Source organism: Podarcis raffonei, chromosome 3, assembly GCF_027172205.1.
Source record: "Podarcis raffonei isolate rPodRaf1 chromosome 3, rPodRaf1.pri, whole genome shotgun sequence".
NCBI lineage: Eukaryota > Metazoa > Chordata > Lepidosauria > Squamata > Lacertidae > Podarcis > Podarcis raffonei.
The window spans coordinates 107,281,929-107,301,807 of record NC_070604.1 but is presented as its reverse complement, the minus strand read 5'-3'; the positions used below and the strand labels follow the sequence as shown (position 1 = coordinate 107,301,807).

The 19,879-nt window shown below is 45.2% G+C and overlaps 2 protein-coding genes across 8 annotated transcripts in view; one reads left to right on the top strand and one right to left on the bottom strand.

The window, feature by feature from the left end:
• Positions 1-1,483, top strand: part of LOC128411274 (two pore calcium channel protein 1-like) — a 37,389-nt gene extending 35,906 nt beyond the window's left edge. For 5 of the 6 annotated variants that reach the window (XM_053383467.1, XM_053383466.1, XM_053383471.1 and 2 more), the window contains one exon: positions 967-1,483. In XM_053383467.1, coding sequence (XP_053239442.1) covers positions 967-1,112 — 146 coding nt within the window. In that variant the 3' untranslated portion in view covers positions 1,113-1,483. Of the gene's footprint in view, positions 1-952 lie in introns of all 6 variants that reach the window. The other variant, XM_053383469.1, reaches the window with a different exon arrangement.
• A 1,530-nt stretch (positions 1,484-3,013) lies between these two features.
• BUB1 (BUB1 mitotic checkpoint serine/threonine kinase) overlaps positions 3,014-19,879 on the bottom strand; it is a 36,943-nt gene continuing 20,077 nt past the window's right edge. Inside the window, exons 14-23 of one of the 2 annotated variants that reach the window (XM_053383464.1) lie at positions 12,381-12,462; positions 11,596-11,677; positions 9,831-10,002; positions 9,080-9,217; positions 7,435-7,550; positions 6,329-6,490; positions 5,347-5,504; positions 5,064-5,241; positions 4,117-4,223; positions 3,014-3,523 (exon numbers count right to left, since the gene is read on the bottom strand). In XM_053383464.1, coding sequence (XP_053239439.1) covers positions 3,328-3,523; positions 4,117-4,223; positions 5,064-5,241; positions 5,347-5,504; positions 6,329-6,490; positions 7,435-7,550; positions 9,080-9,217; positions 9,831-10,002; positions 11,596-11,677; positions 12,381-12,462 — 1,391 coding nt within the window. In that variant the 3' untranslated portion in view covers positions 3,014-3,327. The remainder of the gene's footprint in view (positions 3,524-4,116; positions 4,224-5,063; positions 5,242-5,346; positions 5,505-6,328; positions 6,491-7,434; positions 7,551-9,079; positions 9,218-9,830; positions 10,003-11,595; positions 11,678-12,380; positions 12,463-19,879) is intronic. The other variant, XM_053383465.1, reaches the window with a different exon arrangement.

Here is a 19,879-nt window from a genome sequence, read left to right as displayed (position 1 = left end):
GGTTGCTGCTGAATGTTTAGCATGGACCTTGAGTAAATGCCGTGGCGAGACTCCTTACAGGGTCCTCACCGCGGGATCACATTCACCCAGTGCTATACCAGCTGCACTGGCTCCTGGTGGAGTACAGGATCAGGTTTAAGGTGCTGGTTTTAATCTTTAAAGCCCTATACGGCCTAGGACCCTCGTACCTACGGGACCGCCTCTCCTGGTATGTCCCATGGAGGACTTTACAGTCTTCAAACAAAAACATCTTGGAGGTCCCAGGCCACAGGGAGGTTAGGCTGGCCTCAACCAGAGCCAGGGCTTTTTCAGCCGTGGCCCCGATCTGGTGGAACACTCTGTCACAAGAGACTAGGGCCCTGCGGGACTTGACATCTTTCCGCAGGGCCTGCAAGACAGAGCTGTTCCACCAGGCCTTTGGCCAAGGCAGTCTGACCGCCTCCTTTGGTAATCCTCACAGAACTCTAGCCCAATGGTTGCCATTAATTTGATTTTGAATTGATTTTAAAATGAATTGATTTTAGAATGCTGTGTTACTTTTATTGTTGTTAGCCGCTCTGAGCCCAGCTTTGGCTGGCAGTGGCGTAGCGTGGGGGGTGCAGGGGGGGCCGGCCGCACCGGGCGCAACATCTGGGGGGGCGCGCTCGCACTAGCAGCTCTCTGCCCCACCTGGCTCCACGGGTTAGGGGGCGCAAATTACTTGCCTTGCCCCGGGTGCTGACAACCCACGCTACGCCACTGTTGGCTGGGGAGGGCGGGATATAAATAAAATTTCATTATTATTATTATTATTTTCCAAGATATGAGTGTGTTAACACATTGATAAAACTGAAGTCCTACTGACCCAAGGGTCAGTATCCATTTTACATGGTGTAACTTGTCAGGTGCATTTGTACTGTGGTGCTCAAATAAGCTTTGAGCTTCTCTGTCACTGGAAATTAACATTGTTCAGCTTTTTGTCCCCAGGATACAGGACTGTTGATGCTTTACTTCAACGCATGTTTGAAGCAGAGATACCTCCGGAAGAAGAAGGCCCTTCACTGGAGCAGATCTTAAACCTTTCACCGGATGACACTTACCTGAAGAACCCTACCTTCAACAGTGCTGTATAACTGGAAGCTGCTTTTCAGGTGGCTCCCTAGCTGCCACCTTTAGAACTACCACATGCAGATAAGAGGTACTGATGCTCTGCTCTCTAATCCCTCCCTCCAATGAATAGAGCGTCCCACAGTGCTATTTTTTTAAAGTGTATAAAATCATGAAAATTGCAGTATTTTTTATAAAGGGAAAAAAGCACATTGAATGTGTCTAAAATACTTGACTCTCTCCAAAGATACTTAGCATGCTATCTAAATACATAGTACTAAAACCTGTATAAAATGTCTAATATTTACCTCTGTAACCTGTTTTGATACAGTAATGCTTTTCCTTGGGTGCATTATCAACCATTGTGGGGTAAACCAATAAAAAGTTATCAAGAGAAGGCTGTTTCTATCTCTCCTTTTTCCTGTCTATTATCCTGATAAATGTTTAAAGCAAGGAGAAACAAATGGATTTTGTCTTGTGACCTGGTTTAAAAATGCTACATCTTTGTGCAAACTGATACCTAACAGGTAAAGAGTGCTTAAAAGCGGCGATCTCTGGGCCGTGTTTGGCAAAGTTAATTATCGGAAGATATTAGCAGCCAAAATTCAAATGTCAGAGTTGACACCAGTTTGAAGGCTGGTTCATATGGGTGAGGCAGCTGCCTCTTAAGTCATGCAGAAGCAGAGCAGGCACAAGCACCACCACCCTGCAGCTGGCAACGTGTGACATAAGTCTTAAAGGCATGCTTTCCCTGTTTATGGGGAAAAGATTGCGCAGAAGCCATAAATATGAGCCAGCAGTATGATGCGGCTGCTAAAAAAGCAAATGCAATCATAGATTGTATTAATAGAAGGAGTGTTCACATCACATGAGAGGCAATAGTATACTATTCTGTATAGCTCAGGTTGAAGGGCCATAGATTCCTGTCTTGAAGGTTGGACTAAATGACTTTCAGGGTCCTTTTTAATTCCAGGATATATCACATGATGCAGAGGAACAGATTGTACCCTCTGCTCCAACACAGAGTACTTCATGCCAACTGCATTTACTAACTGAGCCATACGCATACTCCTGCTGCTAATTAATTAAAGAACATTTTGTTGTTGATCTTAAATGTTTTTAGCAACATGCTCCCACTTGTTTCTTTTGCTAAAGTTTCTGTATATATTTGGACGAGGCTTCTATATTTTGAAGGATGCCTTCTAGCCTCCAATAGCTTTTGACTGTTTGTTAACCAAACCAGCATCCTCTTGGCCTTGCTGCTCCCTTCCTGATCTGTGGTATAGACCCTAGCTGAGCTTCTAATATTGGGCTTTGCAACAGCTCCCAACTTCCTTTCTAAAAAATCCCCCTTATTTGGGGGCAGTTTGTCTTTTGAAGACAAATCCAACCATGTTAGATTTTCTTAGCAATCGGCCATTTACATATCTTGAATTTGATAGCACCGTGGTCACTGTTCCCATGTGCTCAAACAACACATTGTGCGAGAATCGCACTGCCATGGACTGGGAACTTTAAAGCGTTAAGATCGGAATGTAGAAAATATGAGGAGAAGAAGAAGAAGGCAGTAATGAAAATATTGGAGATATACTTCAGAGGTCCAGACTATGGGGAGCCCAAAAAATTAATAATTTGGATTGTAATTTGGCTGTTTTTTTGTTTTAATTTTTTTTAATTGGATTATGATTTGATGGATTTGTTAATTGGATGTTCTTATTGGAAAACTAATAAAAATGATTTATTTTTAAAAATGGTTTAGAGCACAGTGCCACCCACGTTCCTTTATTTGGATGTAGGGGACTGGAAGGGGAAGTCTGTTCTTATAAGATTGGATGTTACCATAGTAAACAGTTCGGAGCCTGAAAAACTCATTCCAGAATATGGCAGTTAAAATCTCTGCTCTACATATGTAATGTAATTGGCTATATTGATTTACAATTTTATTTGTTAAATTTGCTCAATAAAAATATTAAAAATAGACCCCCTTCTATAAACATCCTCATCTTAGCTGTTACAGTACTGGATTTTTCTCCCCAAGCCTTTATAATATATTCTTCTCCATCTACTCGTCATAGTACCCTGGGGTCCATTCACAATCCTTTCCCTATTCTCTTAGCTACCCAGTTTCCAAGCTGCTATACTTGTTTCCTAGGCACTGTTAAATTTATTAAATTCATAGTTACAATAAGGTGGGGAGCATTTTCTATTAAGGCGGGTTTGTGGGCCTTGGAGTCCCAAGATTCACTTCCGTGAATGTTTGTTTTCCACGAGCAACACTGCAAGCCTTTTACGGAGCACTGCCACTTTACTGGCGCAAGTGCTCAGAAATACGTCTCTCAATCTTGCCCGCAGCGCTCCCAACGAAGGAATGTGGTTGCAGTCTTGTACATTCAGCAAGGTGAAGAAGAAATCAGTCCAGAGTTCTGCATTAGGGAACCTGGAAGATGAAGCACAAGGTTAAAGACTTTACAGGCATAATTAAAAATGCCCACTGCAAAATCTGCTGCGTCCTAATATACAAGATCAAAGTTGGTCTCCCTTAACCAAGAAAAGTCTTATTAGTCACTGGGTAAGATTTCACCCATTTAACATGCAGCCAGGATACTACCCAACACAAGTGCAAAAGAGTAAAAGTAAAATGCTTCTTTCAAGCCTAGTTTCGGTCAAGGGGTGGGAAACACCAATGTGCAGGCAAGTGTGCCAATAGGCAACCTCTGATTTTAGAAGCTGGTGAACATGTGTTTTATGCCAGCAGGCTTTTAAAGTCTAGGAGGCAAGGGTCTTTGACATCACTGGTTGTTGCTTAACTGCAGTCTTCTTTATTTAGTTATTTATAGGCTGCCTTGCTGACTATACCCCCATGCAGGGTAAAGTAACAAATGTCCAAAAAAAGTCAATGCCCAGCATGAACAAAGTACAATTCCTAAAACATCCCCCCCAGACTGCACAGGAATATGTAGCAGGTGCGTAGACATGTTACGCATTACCCCAAAGGCAGACATTTTGGAAAAAGACTTGTTCTTGACCAACCTCCTAAAGACAGCATCAGGTTTCCAGACTCCATCCTCCTGTTTCACTTTCATGTATGTGCCAAACAGCATGCAGTAGACTGTTGCAGCAATACCAAAGTAATCAGTCTAAAAAATAAGGACATGCTTGTAGAAAGCTTCACAGCTACACAGGAAGGAAAAATTAATATATTCTTCAATGTTTCTGGTGATCTTCAACTAGCCCATGCTTCTGAACTGCTGTACATGTAGTTTTCAAAATCTAATCTTACAGTTTGGTGTGGCCTTTTGTTTTTTTCAGATCTCACCCTTCTGGAACTGAGCTCTGGGTGGCACAGAAATTTCCCCACCACCACCTCAATTTTATTTTCACAACAGTTCTGAGGTAGGGTTAGGCTGAGAGTTGGTGACTGGCCAAGGTCAACCAGTGAGATTCATACCTGGAAAGGAATTTGAACTCAGGTCTCTAGTCCTAATCCAGCATTCTAACCAGCACACCGCCTAGTGTGAATTTTGAATGTTCAAAGTTAATGATATTTTTTAGTACTTCTGCATACCACCAGCCTTCCAAAAGCAGCGAGCTAGAAGTCCTGATTGAAATGAAGACTCAATGGCTACCAATAGATTTTTAATTTGCGCAGCGTCTGTCACCAACGTTGCTGCTTTATACCTAGTCAAAAATTTTGGCCACTGAGTTTAGTGCTGGCCACATGACCCAAAAAGCTGCCTGCAGACAAACGCCGGCTCCCTCAGCCTATAGAGCGAGATGAGAGCGCAACCCCATTGTCGTCCGCGACTGGACCTAACGGTCAGGGGTCCCTTTAACTTTATACACTGCCTGGCAGCAGCTCTCTCAGGCTTTCAGACAGGAAATATTCCTTGCCTGGTGATGCCAGACATTGAACCTGGAAGCAGAGATATGTCCCAGACTGCATATACAAAGATAAAAACCATGCATTTGCCCCATACCTGGTAATTCCATGGCTTGTTTGTCATCATCTCAATACACTGAAATCCAGATGTTTTGCATTTTCCTGTGAATACAGTTCCTGCAGGGAACAGGCTCATGTCTATGCTTCGGCCAAAGTCAATTATGGTCAAGCCATGAGACACGCTATCCACATCGCAGGCGTCGTCGTCCAAAAACCTTTTGCGATTCAAAGAAATTGAACCATTATTTCCAATACGGCAAGGCAGGTTATTTTGATTGGTTTTTTTAAAAAAAGGTAAAACTCACAAGTGAAATACTTGCCTTGCACTGAAAATAAAGTTGTCGGGTTTAATGTCGCCATGAATTATGCCACAGCTGTGAAGCTCTTCGACCATGTGCAAAATGTGTATGGTGAAGTAGATAACAAGCGCTTGGGGCATCACTTTTTCCACCAGCTTTTTATATATGTTTATGGTGTTCTGAAGTTGAGAGAGTTGGGGGTGGGGAAGAGAAGATGCTTATGAACGATCCTAGCCATGAGTGGACAAATTAAGGCATAAGGCTGAAATCCTACATATGCTGAACCAAGGAGCATGTTTCAATGAACGTTTGCGTAAACATGCATACAGCCAGGCTACAATGGAAGCTGTACATGAACATGCTAGACCAAAGATAGGAAACCAAATACGACCCTCTGCACCTCTCTATCTGGCCCTTGGGACTCTTCCCTAGGACACATCCTTCACTGGCCCTGCTTTGTGCCCTTCCTTAAGTGTTTTTGCCTGGCTAGACTATGCCCTTGATCCCTGATAAGGTTTCTTGCTTGCCTGGATGGAGGACAGAGGGGGGTACACAAGTGTGTGCAGAAGCTAGCCTACTGTACAACGGCGAGTTTCACATTTACTGCTCCGCCCACTTTTGCCTTTGACCCCGCCCACTACTGGCATGTGATCTCCAGAAGCTTGCCCAGAATGGTACAGTGGTACCTCAGGTTACAGACGCTTCAGGTTACAGACTCTGCTAACCCGGAAATAGTACCTCGGGTTAAGAACTTTGCTTCAGGATGAGAATAGAAATCGCATGGGGGCAGCGTGGCTGCAGCAGGAGGCCCCATTAGCTAAAGTGGTACCTCAGGTTAAGAACAGTTTCAGGTTAAGAATGGACCTCCAGAGTGAATTAAGTACTTAACCCGAGGTACCACTGTATATGTGACCCACAGGCTGGAAAAAGTCCTATATCCCCAATTTGGACCAAGACCACCCGCAGTAAAGCTAACATTCATTGATACCCAGACCGCACTCACCAGCAAAGTCCCGTAACTGTAAAGCTCGCCCACTAAAATGCTTCCATTGTGGAAAAAGTGAGCAGAATAGAACTGGATGAAAAGATGGCGCAAGCTTGGTTTAAGCCTTTCTGTTAGCTGAGCTACTATGTAGAATTCCCAGGGGCTCGCTGGCTTCTGCACCTGCAAATAAATGCACAAACACTTTTCAGGTAATTATTATTACCGTATTTGCCTAAATATAAGCCTCACTCTTTTTTTCCAAATTCCAAACGTGAAAAGTTAAAGTGCAGCTTAAATTTGCAACCTTACAAAAATTGGCTTTTATGATATCACTGCTGAAACAGACATACAGTAAAACGGAACGGGTGTGGGTGCGGAATTCTAAGGGAGTGGCTTATATTCGGGTATTGTCTCCTCCCCCTCTTTTCCCCCCTTGAATTTTAAAGGTGCGGCTTATATTTGGGTGCGGCTTATATTCAGGCCAATACGGTATTATTTATTGAATTTGTTAGTCGCTTTCTCTTGCCCAGGGCAAGTTCATTTTCTGCAGCGAATGGAGGAGACCCAAGAAAGGCTTGCTGCTCCCACTCATCTATAGATCTCCTCCTCCACCAAAGGAAAAGAGAACATTGGACAAACCATGTTGAGTTCATTTTCAGCAGAGATTCATGGGAGAGTGGGAGGAGCAACATGCAGGAAAAACCCACCACCACTGCAGGAAAAAGTGACTTCATGAATGCATGTTAGGCACTTGCCTGAATGGTGGGGATTCGGGAGGGGGGATTGGAGAAGGGCTTGGTGGACACAATTATTAATAAAATAAAAATTATTGCAAATCCTACTACAGATAGGACCTTCTGCCAAAAGGTGCAATGGCCACAGGGCAGAAGTGTCTCTTGTACCATGGATCAACCCATCTGTGTGAAACATACAGAGCAAGTGGCAACCCAACACTCTCTTATCCCAGTATAGTTCCTGGTCTTAACCTTTAAACTCTTTATAACCTTAAGTACATAAAGACAGAAGGGTCTGCTTAGGAAGCATCCACACCTGACCTTTAAACAACAGCAGTACGAGATGGCATTTGTTTTCAGATAAGCCACTGAAGCCCAAAGCCCACTTACTTTCAGTATGACTTTCCGATTATTTTTTGTGTTGTCCATATCAAGGACAGACGCTTGATAGACGCGTGCAAAAGCTCCTTCTCCCAGTAAGCAGTCAACATGAAAGGATGTGGTTGCTAAGCAAGTGGCAAGGAGAAAGAAGAGGAGGAAATGTAGAAAAAGGAATTAGAATACAGCAGAAATGACCCATTTCAAACTCATGTGCTAACTTTCTGGCCTGACAGTGGTACCCCCTCCAGGAATTCTATGGAACCAAGGTCCCAGAGACTGGTATGAAGGTGCATGAAACAGGTCAAGCAGGTCTGCGTGTGGACAGGGAACCATATGGAAACCTAGGTATGTACATTGTCTTGAGTCTCGTGACTTCAGAGATTGATGCAGGAACTGCCTACACATTTTCAAGCATGCATTGTAGCTGCTATAAGAGCTAACTACTTTTTTTTTTAAGAATTAAGCAACTCCATGAAAGCTTAATTTCTCAGGATGATGAATTCTGCACCATATCCTGTACATCAGAAGACCCCTGATTTAGTATTGTGCAAGGTAGACAGTGATGCTCTGCAAAAACTTTGCTTTGGAGTAAAAAAAAAGCCCAAGACTTCATTATTCTTGCAAAATGCAAGTCCCAGCTTCTCACTTTCTGTCTGGCATCCTCCAGTGAATGCAAACTGACTACTTCTTTCAGACCTCTGTCCAAATAATAATAATAATAATAATAATAATAATAATAATAATAATAATAATAATTTATTATTTGTACCCCGCCCATCTGGCTGGGTTTCCCCAGCCACTCTGGGCGGCTTCCAACAAAGATGAAAAATACACTAAAATGTCACATATTAAAAACTTCCCTGAACAGGGCTGCCTTCAGATGTCTTCTGAATGTCAGGTAGTTGTTTATCGCTTTGACATCTGATGGGAGGGCGTTCCACAGGGCGGGCGCCACTACCGAGAAGGCCCTCTGCCTGGTTCCCTGTAACTTGGCCTCTCGCAGTGAGGGAACCGCCAGAAGGCCCTCGGAGCTGGACCTCAGTGTCCGGGCAGAACGATGGGGGAGGAGACGCTCCTTCAGATATACTGGGCCGAGGCCGTTTAGGGCTTTAAAGGTCAGCACCAACACTTTGAATTGTGCTCGGAAACGTACTGGGAGCCAATGTAGGTCTTTCAAGACCGGTGTTATATGGTCTCGGCGGCCGCTCCCAGTCACCAGTCTAGCTGCCGCATTCTGGATTAGCTGTAGTTTCTGGGTCACCTTCAAAGGTAGCCCCACGTAGAGCGCATTGCAGTAGTCCAAGCAGGAGATAACCAGAGCATGCACCACTCTGGCGAGACAGTCTGCAGGCAGATAGGGTCTCAGCCTACGTACCAGATGGAGCTGGTAAACAGCTGCCCTGGATACAGATTTGACCTGTGCCTCCATGGACAGCTGTGAGTCCAAAATGACTCCCAGGCTGCGCACCTGGTCCTTCAGGGGCAGAGTTACCCCATTCAGGACCAGGGAATCCTCCACACCTGCCCGCCTCCTGTCCCCCAAAAACAGTACTTCTGTCTTGTCAGGATTCAACCTCAATCTGTTTAAACATCACACAGTTTAAACTGACATATGTGGGGGGGAAACCAAGTATAGTATGTATGCAGGTCTTACCCAATTTGAGTTCAGCTTTCGGTTTGAGAACTGGAAGCCCTGATTCCCAGTCAAAAGTATTTGAGTAGGCACTGATTGGCTTGGGCAGCCCAAGCAGAAGCTGGTGAATTAAGCTGTTGCTCCAAGGGTCTTCAACTACTTCAGGAGAAAAAAGATTCTGGTTAAGTCATTTAAATCAGGGGAAAAACAAGATTTTCTCATTGACAGGCATCATCAACATTTATTTGAAAAGACAAGCCTAAATGACAGAGACCAAAAGAAAAGGCATGGAGATTCAGCCAAAGGACTGGGATGAAACACTGAGCACTTGGGATACACATTTATTCCCTATAATTCAAAACATCGCCATTTATTTATTTGAACATTTTCTACCCCCGCCTTTTCTCTCTTAAAAAATGGGCACAAGGCAACTAAGGAATCCAGTGGAGCTGCAAGCTGTTGTTATACTGCTGAATCTTGCATTCTCTGGTGCAACTGGGAGAAACAAACCATAAAGCCATAATTAAGCTCGGCTTTGCATCTGAAACCAAGGTTGTGGTTTGTCGCTCCCTAGGAAGTCAGGACTCATAAACTAACACAATCCCACCCAGGTTTCGACATAACCGGTGCAAACCAAGCTTAACTGGCATTTTCTCGTTAGATGCAGAATGGCCAGCAATAAAGTGCTTATAGTCAGGCAAGTTCGCCTAGGAAGACCATTTTTTACAGCCCTGTATTCTTAGACATATTCCTCCTAGGACAGAAACTTTACCCTGAGTCAGTTGACAGGCAGACAGTGGAATGGTGTGGAATGGCGTAGAGGCAAGTTGCGCAGCACAAGCAAAATCTCCTGTGCTGCCTGGAGTAGGAGCCAGGGTCTTGTTGCAGAAATTAGCCCACACAGTGCAGTCATCCTTCAGGCCCTCCATTGGCGGATTTACCTCCTAAAGACAGCAACACACAAGCTACATCCACCTTTCCATTCAAAGCAGAAAGCAGAATTTCACATCCCAAAAGTTAGGGACATATAAAGGAAAATCCCCACCCCACCCCCGGATTTTATTTTGTTTGGCAATAGCAGAAGATTTACAAGTGTCATCTCCCCTGTTGCAGGCTAGATGCACATAGCAAATGTGTGATGATGTGCACATAAACAAATACATTCAGATGTAACACCAAACCACAGTTTGGCAATCGGGAGAGGAATAATCAACTCTTGCAACAACTGTATGCCCTCACAAAGTGAACATAGCCGGGTGGCCTGTTATATCGCTCACCAGGGCTTTCATTTATTTTATTTAAAATTTATTTTATTTGCCCCAGCCACTCTGGGCAGCTTCCAACATAGTCTAAAAACACAACTGTGCATCAAATATTAAAAACTTCCCAGATGTCTTCTAAAAGTCAGATAGTTCTTTATCTCCTTGACATATGACGGAAAGGTATTCCACAGGGTGGCTCCATATAACTTCACTTCTTACAGTGGGGGAACCGCCAGAAGGCCCTCAGAGTTGGACGCCAGCATCTGAGCCAAGGCTGTTTAGGACTACAACTCTCATCAGCCCAAGCTACCATGGCCAACCGTCAGGGATGATGGGAGTTGTAGTCCAACAGGGCTATTGGCTCACCATCGTTGGGTTGATCCTCTCCTAAGACAACACCTACTAAGACACGTGAGTGCCACATCCAAACACTTTCTTTAAAATGTTTGATTTTCCTCATATGCAAATTTAAGCAGCTATACATAAATCAATTAAAACTCTATGATCAATCGACAATGGTTTCTTTAGTCATCTGACAACCCAAGCTCTTTCTCAATTAAGCTTTTTATTTAGTTCTTTCCCTTTGTTTAATAGAAACAACAAAAGACAAGAAAAATAAAAAGGTTGACACAGAGAGGAAGTGGGGGAGACAGGTAGAGAGGGGTCAGCACACGTTGTGGCAGCCCACTTTGTACCCTACACAGATCTGAAGCTTAATTTACAAACACCTAGTAGTAAGGAAGGGACGCGGGTGGCGCTGTGGGTAAAAGCCTCAGCGCCTAGGGCTTGCCGATCGAAAGGTCGGCGGTTCGAATCCCTGCGATGGGGTGCGCTCCCGCTGCTCGGTCCCAGCGCCTGCCAACCTAGCAGTTCGAAAGCACCCCCGGGTGCAAGTAGATAAATAGGGACCGCTTACTAGCGGGAAGGTAAACGGCGTTTCCGTGTGCTGCGCTGGTGCTGGCTTGCCAGAGCAGCGATGTCACGCTGGCCACGTGACCCGGAAGTGTCTCCGGACAGCGCTGGCCCCCGGCCTCTTAAGTGAGATGGGCGCACAACCCTAGAGTCTGTCAAGACTGGCCCGTACGGGCAGGGGTACCTTTACCTTTACCTTTAGTAGTAAGGAAGAAGCATGCCCCAGGGGTGAGGCAGCATAATTCCACCAAGGCTCTATATGGGGTGGGAGGACGACTGGGAGCATTCTCTCAAAACACTTGAAGAATCCTGCATTCTCAAAATCCTTGATCTATGTCTCTGTTATAAATGCCATTCACTTACTGCTGATTTGGCAGCACAGCTGACTGTGGGACGTTCTCCAAAGACTTTGGATCCTGTCAACTTTGGGGGATGCACAGGAACACTGAAAGGAAAAGTTCAATTCAGGAGCAAATCTTTCGGGCAGAGCAATTCACACAGAGAATGAACGACGGTCCAAAATGGCCACTGTTCTCGACAAGCCAGGTTTGCAAGTCACACAACTTCATTTTGTTGCCTTTTTAGTAAATATGAACCTGACATCCTCACTGCAGGCGCAGAACATGCTAATGGTGACGAGGATATATGCTTATATGTGCAGCTCAGAGACTTGTGCATCCTCTCACTTCATTACATGTTCTTTTAAGCCCCATCTGAAATGCCAGAGTAATGTACCTAGTCATTTGGCCTCAACCCTTTAGTCATGCCAACCAGATGGGATTTCAAAGATATTTACTATGGGAAGTATCAACAAGATGCGAAAGAGAAGAGTTAATTCATTCTGGCTCCTTTTATTTTACATACCCTGCTCTTTCTTCAGGAAACTCAGAACCATTCTAGAGAACTGCCAGGCAACCTTCTATCTAGGTAATGATCAGTCTGATCCTTACGTAGCTTTAGCAGTGCGGCAGCATCACACACCTTTGGACCACTCTGAGATGCACGGCAGTGTACGTAACATTGAAAGAAACAGTGGTGAGACATTTTGCCTGAACTGAGAGAAGCCCAAAGATGGCTGCAAGAGGCTATCTGAGATAACATAGTGCCACTGGCTCCTATATACAGGTGTTGCAAACAGTTCAACTCACCCTGCATTCTCGTCTTCAAAGATTGTAAAGGCAGGTGGTGCCACAGGAGCACTGGGCTTAACGCTGGAAGCCTTGTCCAGTCCTAAAAAGGTCAGAAAAGGGGGGAGGGGGAGATGGATAGATAATTTATTACAGTTGGAGACCAGCTTATAAAACACACTTGCAGGGACAGTCCCAGAAGGAAAACAAACAATTAAAACAATGTACAACAATAAATTTTAAATTTATAAATGCGATAAGCGTACAGATACTTAAAACTTTAAGATAAACTACCGCAGAGAGCTGACCCAGAGTCACCCATGGAACCAAGTTTGGGGATTTTCTTAACAGACTAGTTTGAGTCAGGAGATGGTATGCGGCTACAGGTCTGTACACAGAAACTGGCGACCATCCGGGTCGTCTTATGATCTTTGCCTAACAGGAAAAGGTCGAATTTTTGCTTTTCCGGGAGGTCAGTGAGCCTCACCAGAAGGGGATCAATGGTCTTACTAGGTGCCTCTTCATAAAAGGGACATCTAAAGAACAAGTGCTCTGGGCTTCCTATCTCCCCCAATGAACAGGCGCAAAGGATATGGGACTTTTTTAAAGGCTCCTTCCAGGACCGGCGAGGGCAGAGCCAAGCTTCTGGCGGGAGGGGGAGATAAACAGATTTTGGCTTTTCTTAGTAGGAAGGGAGAGAAAATGATGGTAAGACAACCCTCTGCACACTGATCTCTCCACTACTGTGGATAACATTATGAACTGAACAGTCTATTACAGTTTTACCTTGCCCTTCCTCCATGGAGCTCAAGCAGGACACTCCCAGAGTAGCTTACCAAAAAAAATAAGGCTGGCCCTGCCAACAGGCATCAATTTACCAAATCAGGTATCAACTCTGAAGTAAAGAAACTGAGGGGGGAAATCCCATTCTTTTCAGCGAGCATCTTTTCGTTCGAAAGGAACAGGTGAGAAAAAAAGTTGGTTTTGAGAAACAACTTCCCAAAGAATTGCTTTGCACGTTAACCCATTTTTAAATAGCGTTTCCTTATCTACTTTCCCTGTAAAGCCAGAATGAGGCATGTTTATTCCCAGAGGTTTGAGTTACCTTCAGGAATTAAACAAATGCAGGTTTTGCCCTTCAGGCATGAAGAAATACTACCCAATTTGATTTCTATGGTTGTTTTTTACCTAGCACATCAACTAAACTCACACTCCAGCTTGACTAATATAAAGACTCTCATGTATCTCCTTATATCTAATCTCTGCCTCACCAGGGCCTCATGTATATTGAAAACAAATGAGAAGCGGGGAGGAGAGGGAGAGGGAGAGACATTATCGGGTCTTTGTCCCAGCAGCCTCTGTATCCTGAGGTTGCTTTTTATACAAGGAAGGGGCCTTAGCTCAGTGGTAGAGCATCTGCTTTGCATGCATAAAGTCCTAGGTTTAATAATAATAATAATAATAATAATAATAATAATAATAATTTATTTATACCCCACCCATCTGGCTGGGCTTCCCCAGCCACTCTGGGCAGCTTTCAACAAAATATTAAAATACAGTAATGCATCAAACATTAAAAGCTTCCCTAAACAGGGCTGCCTTCAGATGTCTTCTAAAAGTCTGGTAGTTGTTGTTCTCTTTGACATCTGGTGGGAGGGTGTTCCACAGGGCGGGCGCCACTACCGAGAAGGCCCTCTGCCTGGTTCCCTGTAACCTGGCTTCTTGCAGTGAGGGAACCACCAGAAGGCCCTCTGCACTGGACCTCAGTGTCCAGGTAGAACGGTGGGGGTGGAGACGCTCCTTCAGATATACTGGACCGAGGCCATTTAGGGCTTTAAAGTTCAGCACCAACACTTTGAATTGTGCTCGGAAACATACTGGGAGTCAATCCATCTATTGGTAAGGCTACAAAAGTCCCCTGCCTGAAAACCTGGAAGGCTGCTACCTGTCAGTGTAGACAATACCAAGCCAGTTGGATCTATGGTCCGATTTGGGAAAAGGCAGCTTCCTAGGTACAAAGACTAATCCAATTAAGTTTGCCTAACACCTGCTGGATTCCATTTCAAAACTCTACAGAGTTTGGGACGTCCAACATGTTAGGATATTTCCGTTCCACCTTAAAAGGGAGCAGGATGTTTGTATAACAGCCTGCGCGTTTCCTGTCTCACAGGATGTTTATGTTGTCTGTTCCTTTCGTTTTCTGGCTGTTTTGCCTGAGCAGTCGGAGCAGACGGTCATGTCTTCTCATGTTCTGACCTACGCTGAATAAAACTGTAAATATGCTATTCTGCTCTCATGCTGTGCAACTTTTGCTGTGTGAATTCTGCTGTTAGAGTGTGCACTAAGCCTGAGGCTTAGTGTCGCTAAATTGCTGGTACTGCGTGACTACGGGAGGTCGATGGATCGTCCGGAACCGAGCTTGGGGGCTCAGATGGACTTTATCTCCCTGGCAGTATCCCAACAACAGGTTTCGGGCCCAGATTCACGGCACTTGCAGGAGAGTAAGACAGCGACAGACTGCTGAGAGGTATGTGCTGGGAAAGTGAAAGCAGAGGCTTTTCTGGATGCCGCGGAAAAGGCTTTTGATGTCCGGCAAAGACTAATTGGCCTGGGAGCCGAGCCAGAGGCATCGTGATTTATGGGCTGCCGAGATAAGCCGTTTTTGAAGGCATAAAGGCTCACGGCTAAAGCAAATAGCTGAGATGGATCTTTTACAATCCTCTGAAGCTGCTCCGTGTCCACTAAAGCTAAATGGCCACAACTATCAGACCTGGGCAAGGTACTGTGAGGGCCAGATGAGAAGGCTTGGTGTGTGGAATACTATTTCTGAGGACCCCCCCAGCCCCTGTGACAGATGAATGGAAGGCACAGGACTCGAGAGCCATGGGGATAATTTTGCTCTCAGTAGCTCCTGAAGAGTTAATCACCCTGGCTGGCAAGGCCAGTGCCCGTGCGATGTGGGACGGGCTTAGAGCCTGTCATCTCCGACAAGAGGCTGGGTCTGTGTTGCTTTATTTCAGAAAGCTGCACAGGAAGCGTTTGGAGCCAGGGGAAGACCTTAGAGCCCACGTTTTACATTTGCAGCATCTCCGACAGGAATTGACTCAGAGAGGTTTCAATATGCCTGAGTCACTGTTTGCAATTCTCATCCTGGACTCCCTGGATGAAAGCTATCATGCCGTGTCAAGTCAGCTGGCGACCCTCCCTGCGCAAGACCTCACTGCTACAAAGGTCTTGGCGACTTTGCAAAACGAATACGACAGGAGAAATGCAGCTGAATCGGCTTGTGCGCTTCAGGGGGAGCAATGTGGGACAGCATTCCAGCCTCCAGGGGGAGCCAAAGCGTTGGCAGCTGTGAAGTGCTGGAACTGTGGGAACCAAGGTCATACTCAGAAGTTTTGTCGAAAGACTGGAAATAAACAAAAGAAAAAGCCTGCAGATGGCCCGAAGCAGAAGGGGAGTGGAAGGCCAGGGAAAAACAAGGCTATGTTTGCTGGCACAGCTCCACCAAAGGCTAAAGGCACGTCTGATGGCCAGGAGCAGGGGGGCAAGCTGCAAAAGCCCTCGCCAGTGGAAAACAAGGCTATGTTTGCTGGCACAGCTTCACCAAAGGCTAAAGGCAAGCTGCAAAAGCCCACGCCGGTGGGAAACAAGGCCAAGGCCAGGTTTGTTGTGGATTCAGGTTGCACGCGCCATCTCACCAAAGACCGCCATCTGTTCATCTCCTTCACACCTCAAGATGGAGAGATCCACCTGGCTGATGGAAGGACTTTGCAAGCTGCAGGAGTTGGGACTGTGAAACTTGCAAGTCTGCATACTACCATCAGAGATGTACTTTTTGTTCCAGGAGCTGCGGACAATTTGCTTAGTGTCCCACAGCTGAATGGGCGTGGTTTTGAAGTTTCCTTCAAGAGGACTGTCTGTGTCATCAGAAAAGGCAAAGAGGACATTTTGCATGCAAAGTTGATAGATGGTTTGTTCTGTCTAACTTATGATGACAATGCTGTTATATCTAATGCTGATACTTGTTGTGTTGCACAAACTAACAAGGTTCTTCATGCAGGATGCATTCACGATGCACATCGAAGATTTTGTCACCTCTCTTGGCAAGCGCTAGCCAAGATGCCTGGGTTGGTTGAAGGTTTGGACATCAGACCCTGTAAGTTTCACATGAAATGTGTATCTTGTGCAGAGAACAAGGTGAAGGTTGCTCCAAAAGGCAAGGAGTCTAGCAGGCAGGCTTCCAAACCCTACCAGCTAGTGCATGCAGACCTGGTTGGGCCTCTAGTGCCCTCTTTGGGAGGAGCAAGGTACTTCATGGTTCTAATTGATTCTTTTTCCAGGTACATTCATGTGTTTATGCTCGAGCAGAAATCGCAAGCATTTCCTAGGTTCAAGGCATTCTGTGCTTGGTTGGAGAATGCTCATGGTAAACGTATCGGTTGTCTGTTTACTGATCGAGGCGGGGAATTCACTTCTCAGCAGTTTGAAGCTTTCCTGACTGAGAAGGGAATCCAGCATGACATGTCAACGCCTAGATCGCCATGGATGAATGGGCTTGCGGAGAGAGCAAATCAAACGTTGCTGCAAGGCATAAAAACCTTGTTGCATGATGCCAATCTCCCTGAGAAGTTTTGGGGGGAGGCTCTGGCGAATTTTGTTTATTCTTTTAACAGGAGACTGTCATCACCTATTGGCTGCACTCCCTAAGAGAAAATGTTTGGTAAGAAACCTAATGTCAAGCACATGAGAATCTTTGGTTCTGACATGTGGGTACACACCCCACAAAGCAACAAGCTTGGGAAGCGTGGGGCACAAGGTTTGTTCATGGGGTACGAAAAAGGTGCATACAAGGTATGGATGACTAACTCTAAATCTGTAAAGTTCACAAGGAGTGTTGAGTACAATCCTAAGTGGGGGGAAAATGTGGGAATTTTCCAGAGTTACCCAGAGGAGGATGAAGGTGATGTGAAGAAAGCAGATCATGCTGAGAAAGCTGAGGAAACTGAGGATGATGATGATGATGATCAGAGTTCGGATTCCAGTTCAGTGGGCGGCGCTGCTGCTGCTGTCAGTGACAGTGATGACACAGCAGACTACAAGAGCGCAAAGGCCTCAGTCAGACCATCTGATGAGTGTGACAATGAACTGGAAGAACCACTGTTCACCATTGGTCACTTTTCTCCTAAGAAGGAGGAGATGAGTCCAGAAGACTTGCGTCTGGTTCGCAGGTCTGAAAGGGCGACCAAAGGCAAACCTCCGAAGAGATTTGCTGATGAGTTTGCTAAGACAGCAACTGCCGTTCTTAGTAGCTCAGAGAAGGTGTGGGAACCTTCAAGCTTCAAAGAGGTTCAGGAGTTAACCTCTAAAGATGCTGAGCCTTGGCTTAATGCCATGAAGGCTGAAGTTGATTCCTTGAACAGGAACCAAACTTGGGAGCTGGTACCGGTAGTCCCAGGGATGAGACTGGTTGGCAGCAAATGGGTCTTCAAGGCCAAGACAGACCAGAATGGCAAGGTTGTCAGACACAAAGCCAGATTGGTTGCCAGAGGTTTTTCACAGGTACCAGGACAGGATTACCACGAGACCTACTCACCCACGGTCAAATATGAGCATTCGGCTGATGCTCAAGATCGCTGCGGAGGAGAAACTGCATGTTTCCCATCATGACATTAATACAGCTTTTTTGTACGGGATTTTGAACGAGCAGCTGTACATGCTTCCACCTGATGGAATGCAGATACAGAAGGGAATGGTCTGTAAACTGCGGAAATCCTTATATGGTCTCAAGCAGAGTGCCAGGTGTTGGAACACAAAACTCACTGAGACATTGCTCTCTCTAGGTTTTCACCAGGGCAAAGCTGATCCATGTGTGTTTGTCAAGGAGGAGGGGCAAAACAAACTGTATTGTTTATGTTTTGTTGATGATCTTCTGATGTTTTGGAAGAATCAGGCTTTTTACCAAAGCACCCTAGCTCAGCTGAAGGAGCACTTTGACATGAAGGATCTTGGTGAGGTATCCAACTATCTTTCTCTGCAGGTGGAGAGGGACCAAGCAGGTAATTTTCTGGTACACCAAACACAGAAAATTGCTGATGTATTAACCAGGTTGAATTTGGTTGATGCAAATCCAGCAGACACACCGATGGTGACAGGTTACCAGGTAGATAGTACTGCTGAAGCGTTTTCTGACACAACGCTGTACAGATGCATTCTAGGCAAGTTGAATTTCATTGCTAGATGTTCGAGACCTGACATTGCTGTAAGCACTAACCTGCTGAGCAGACATGCTAACAATCCTACTGTTCAGGATTGGAAAGCTCTGAAGCGCATAGCCCGGTATTTGAAAGGGACTATGCACTACAGGCTGAGGTTCACCAGTCAGAAGACTGGAGGTCTTGAAATCTTTGCAGATGCAAGTTTTGGAAGTGACACCACGGATGGTACAAGCACTTCTGGAGTATGCTACATGTACAACCACTGCCTGTTTGACTGGTTGTGCAAAAAGCAGACAACAGTTAGCCTAAGTTCCTGTGAAGCAGAACTCAATGCTCTGTCATTTTCACTCATGGATTGTGAATGGTTGATGCAACTGTTTAAGGACATTGGGGTTTCTGTGAAATGTCCTATACAAGTGTATCAAGACAATAGATCTTGTTTGGCTTTGCTGAACTCGGAGAGTTGCAAGCAAAGGACCAAGTACTTGCAGATTAAGCTACATCGTGCAAGAGAGTGTATTCAGAAAGGACTCATTCAGGTGTCCTACATGCCAGGAAATGAAATTCCTGCTGATCTGTTGTCTAAGGTTGTTAACAGAGAACAACTTAAGGTTTACGCACAAAGGTTGCAATTGGGTTGAACCACAGGTACTACAGGTTACACGGAAAGGGGGAGGATGTTAGGATATTTTCGTTCCACCTTAAAAGGGAGCAGGATGTTTGTATAACAGCCTGCGCGTTTCCTGTCTCACAGGATGTTTATGTTGTCTGTTCCTTTCGTTTTCTGGCTGTTTTGCCTGAGCAGTCGGAGCAGACGGTCATGTCTTCTCATGTTCTGACCTACGCTGAATAAAACTGTAAATATGCTATTCTGCTCTCATGCTGTGCAACTTTTGCTGTGTGAATTCTGCTGTTAGAGTGTGCACTAAGCCTGAGGCTTAGTGTCGCTAAATTGCTGGTACTGCGTGACTACGGGAGGTCGATGGATCGTCCGGCACCGAGCTTGGGGGCTCAGATGGACTTTATCTCCCTGGCAGTATCCCAACACAACATCATACCCGGATTTTTCTCTCCAAGCACCCCCCCTTTAAAACAAAAAAACCCTGAGAACTCAAAAATGTATTCACTATTTTGGTTGCTCAAAAAAAAATTCCCTATTGTGACTGGTCCCCCACCCACCCACAAAGGAACAACAGTAGAGACCATGTCTGGCCAACAAGGCACTTGTTTAGCTTTATAACACTCAGGATTAGATATATACCAATAAAAAAAATTATGCAACGTGCCGGTTCAACTCCCCAA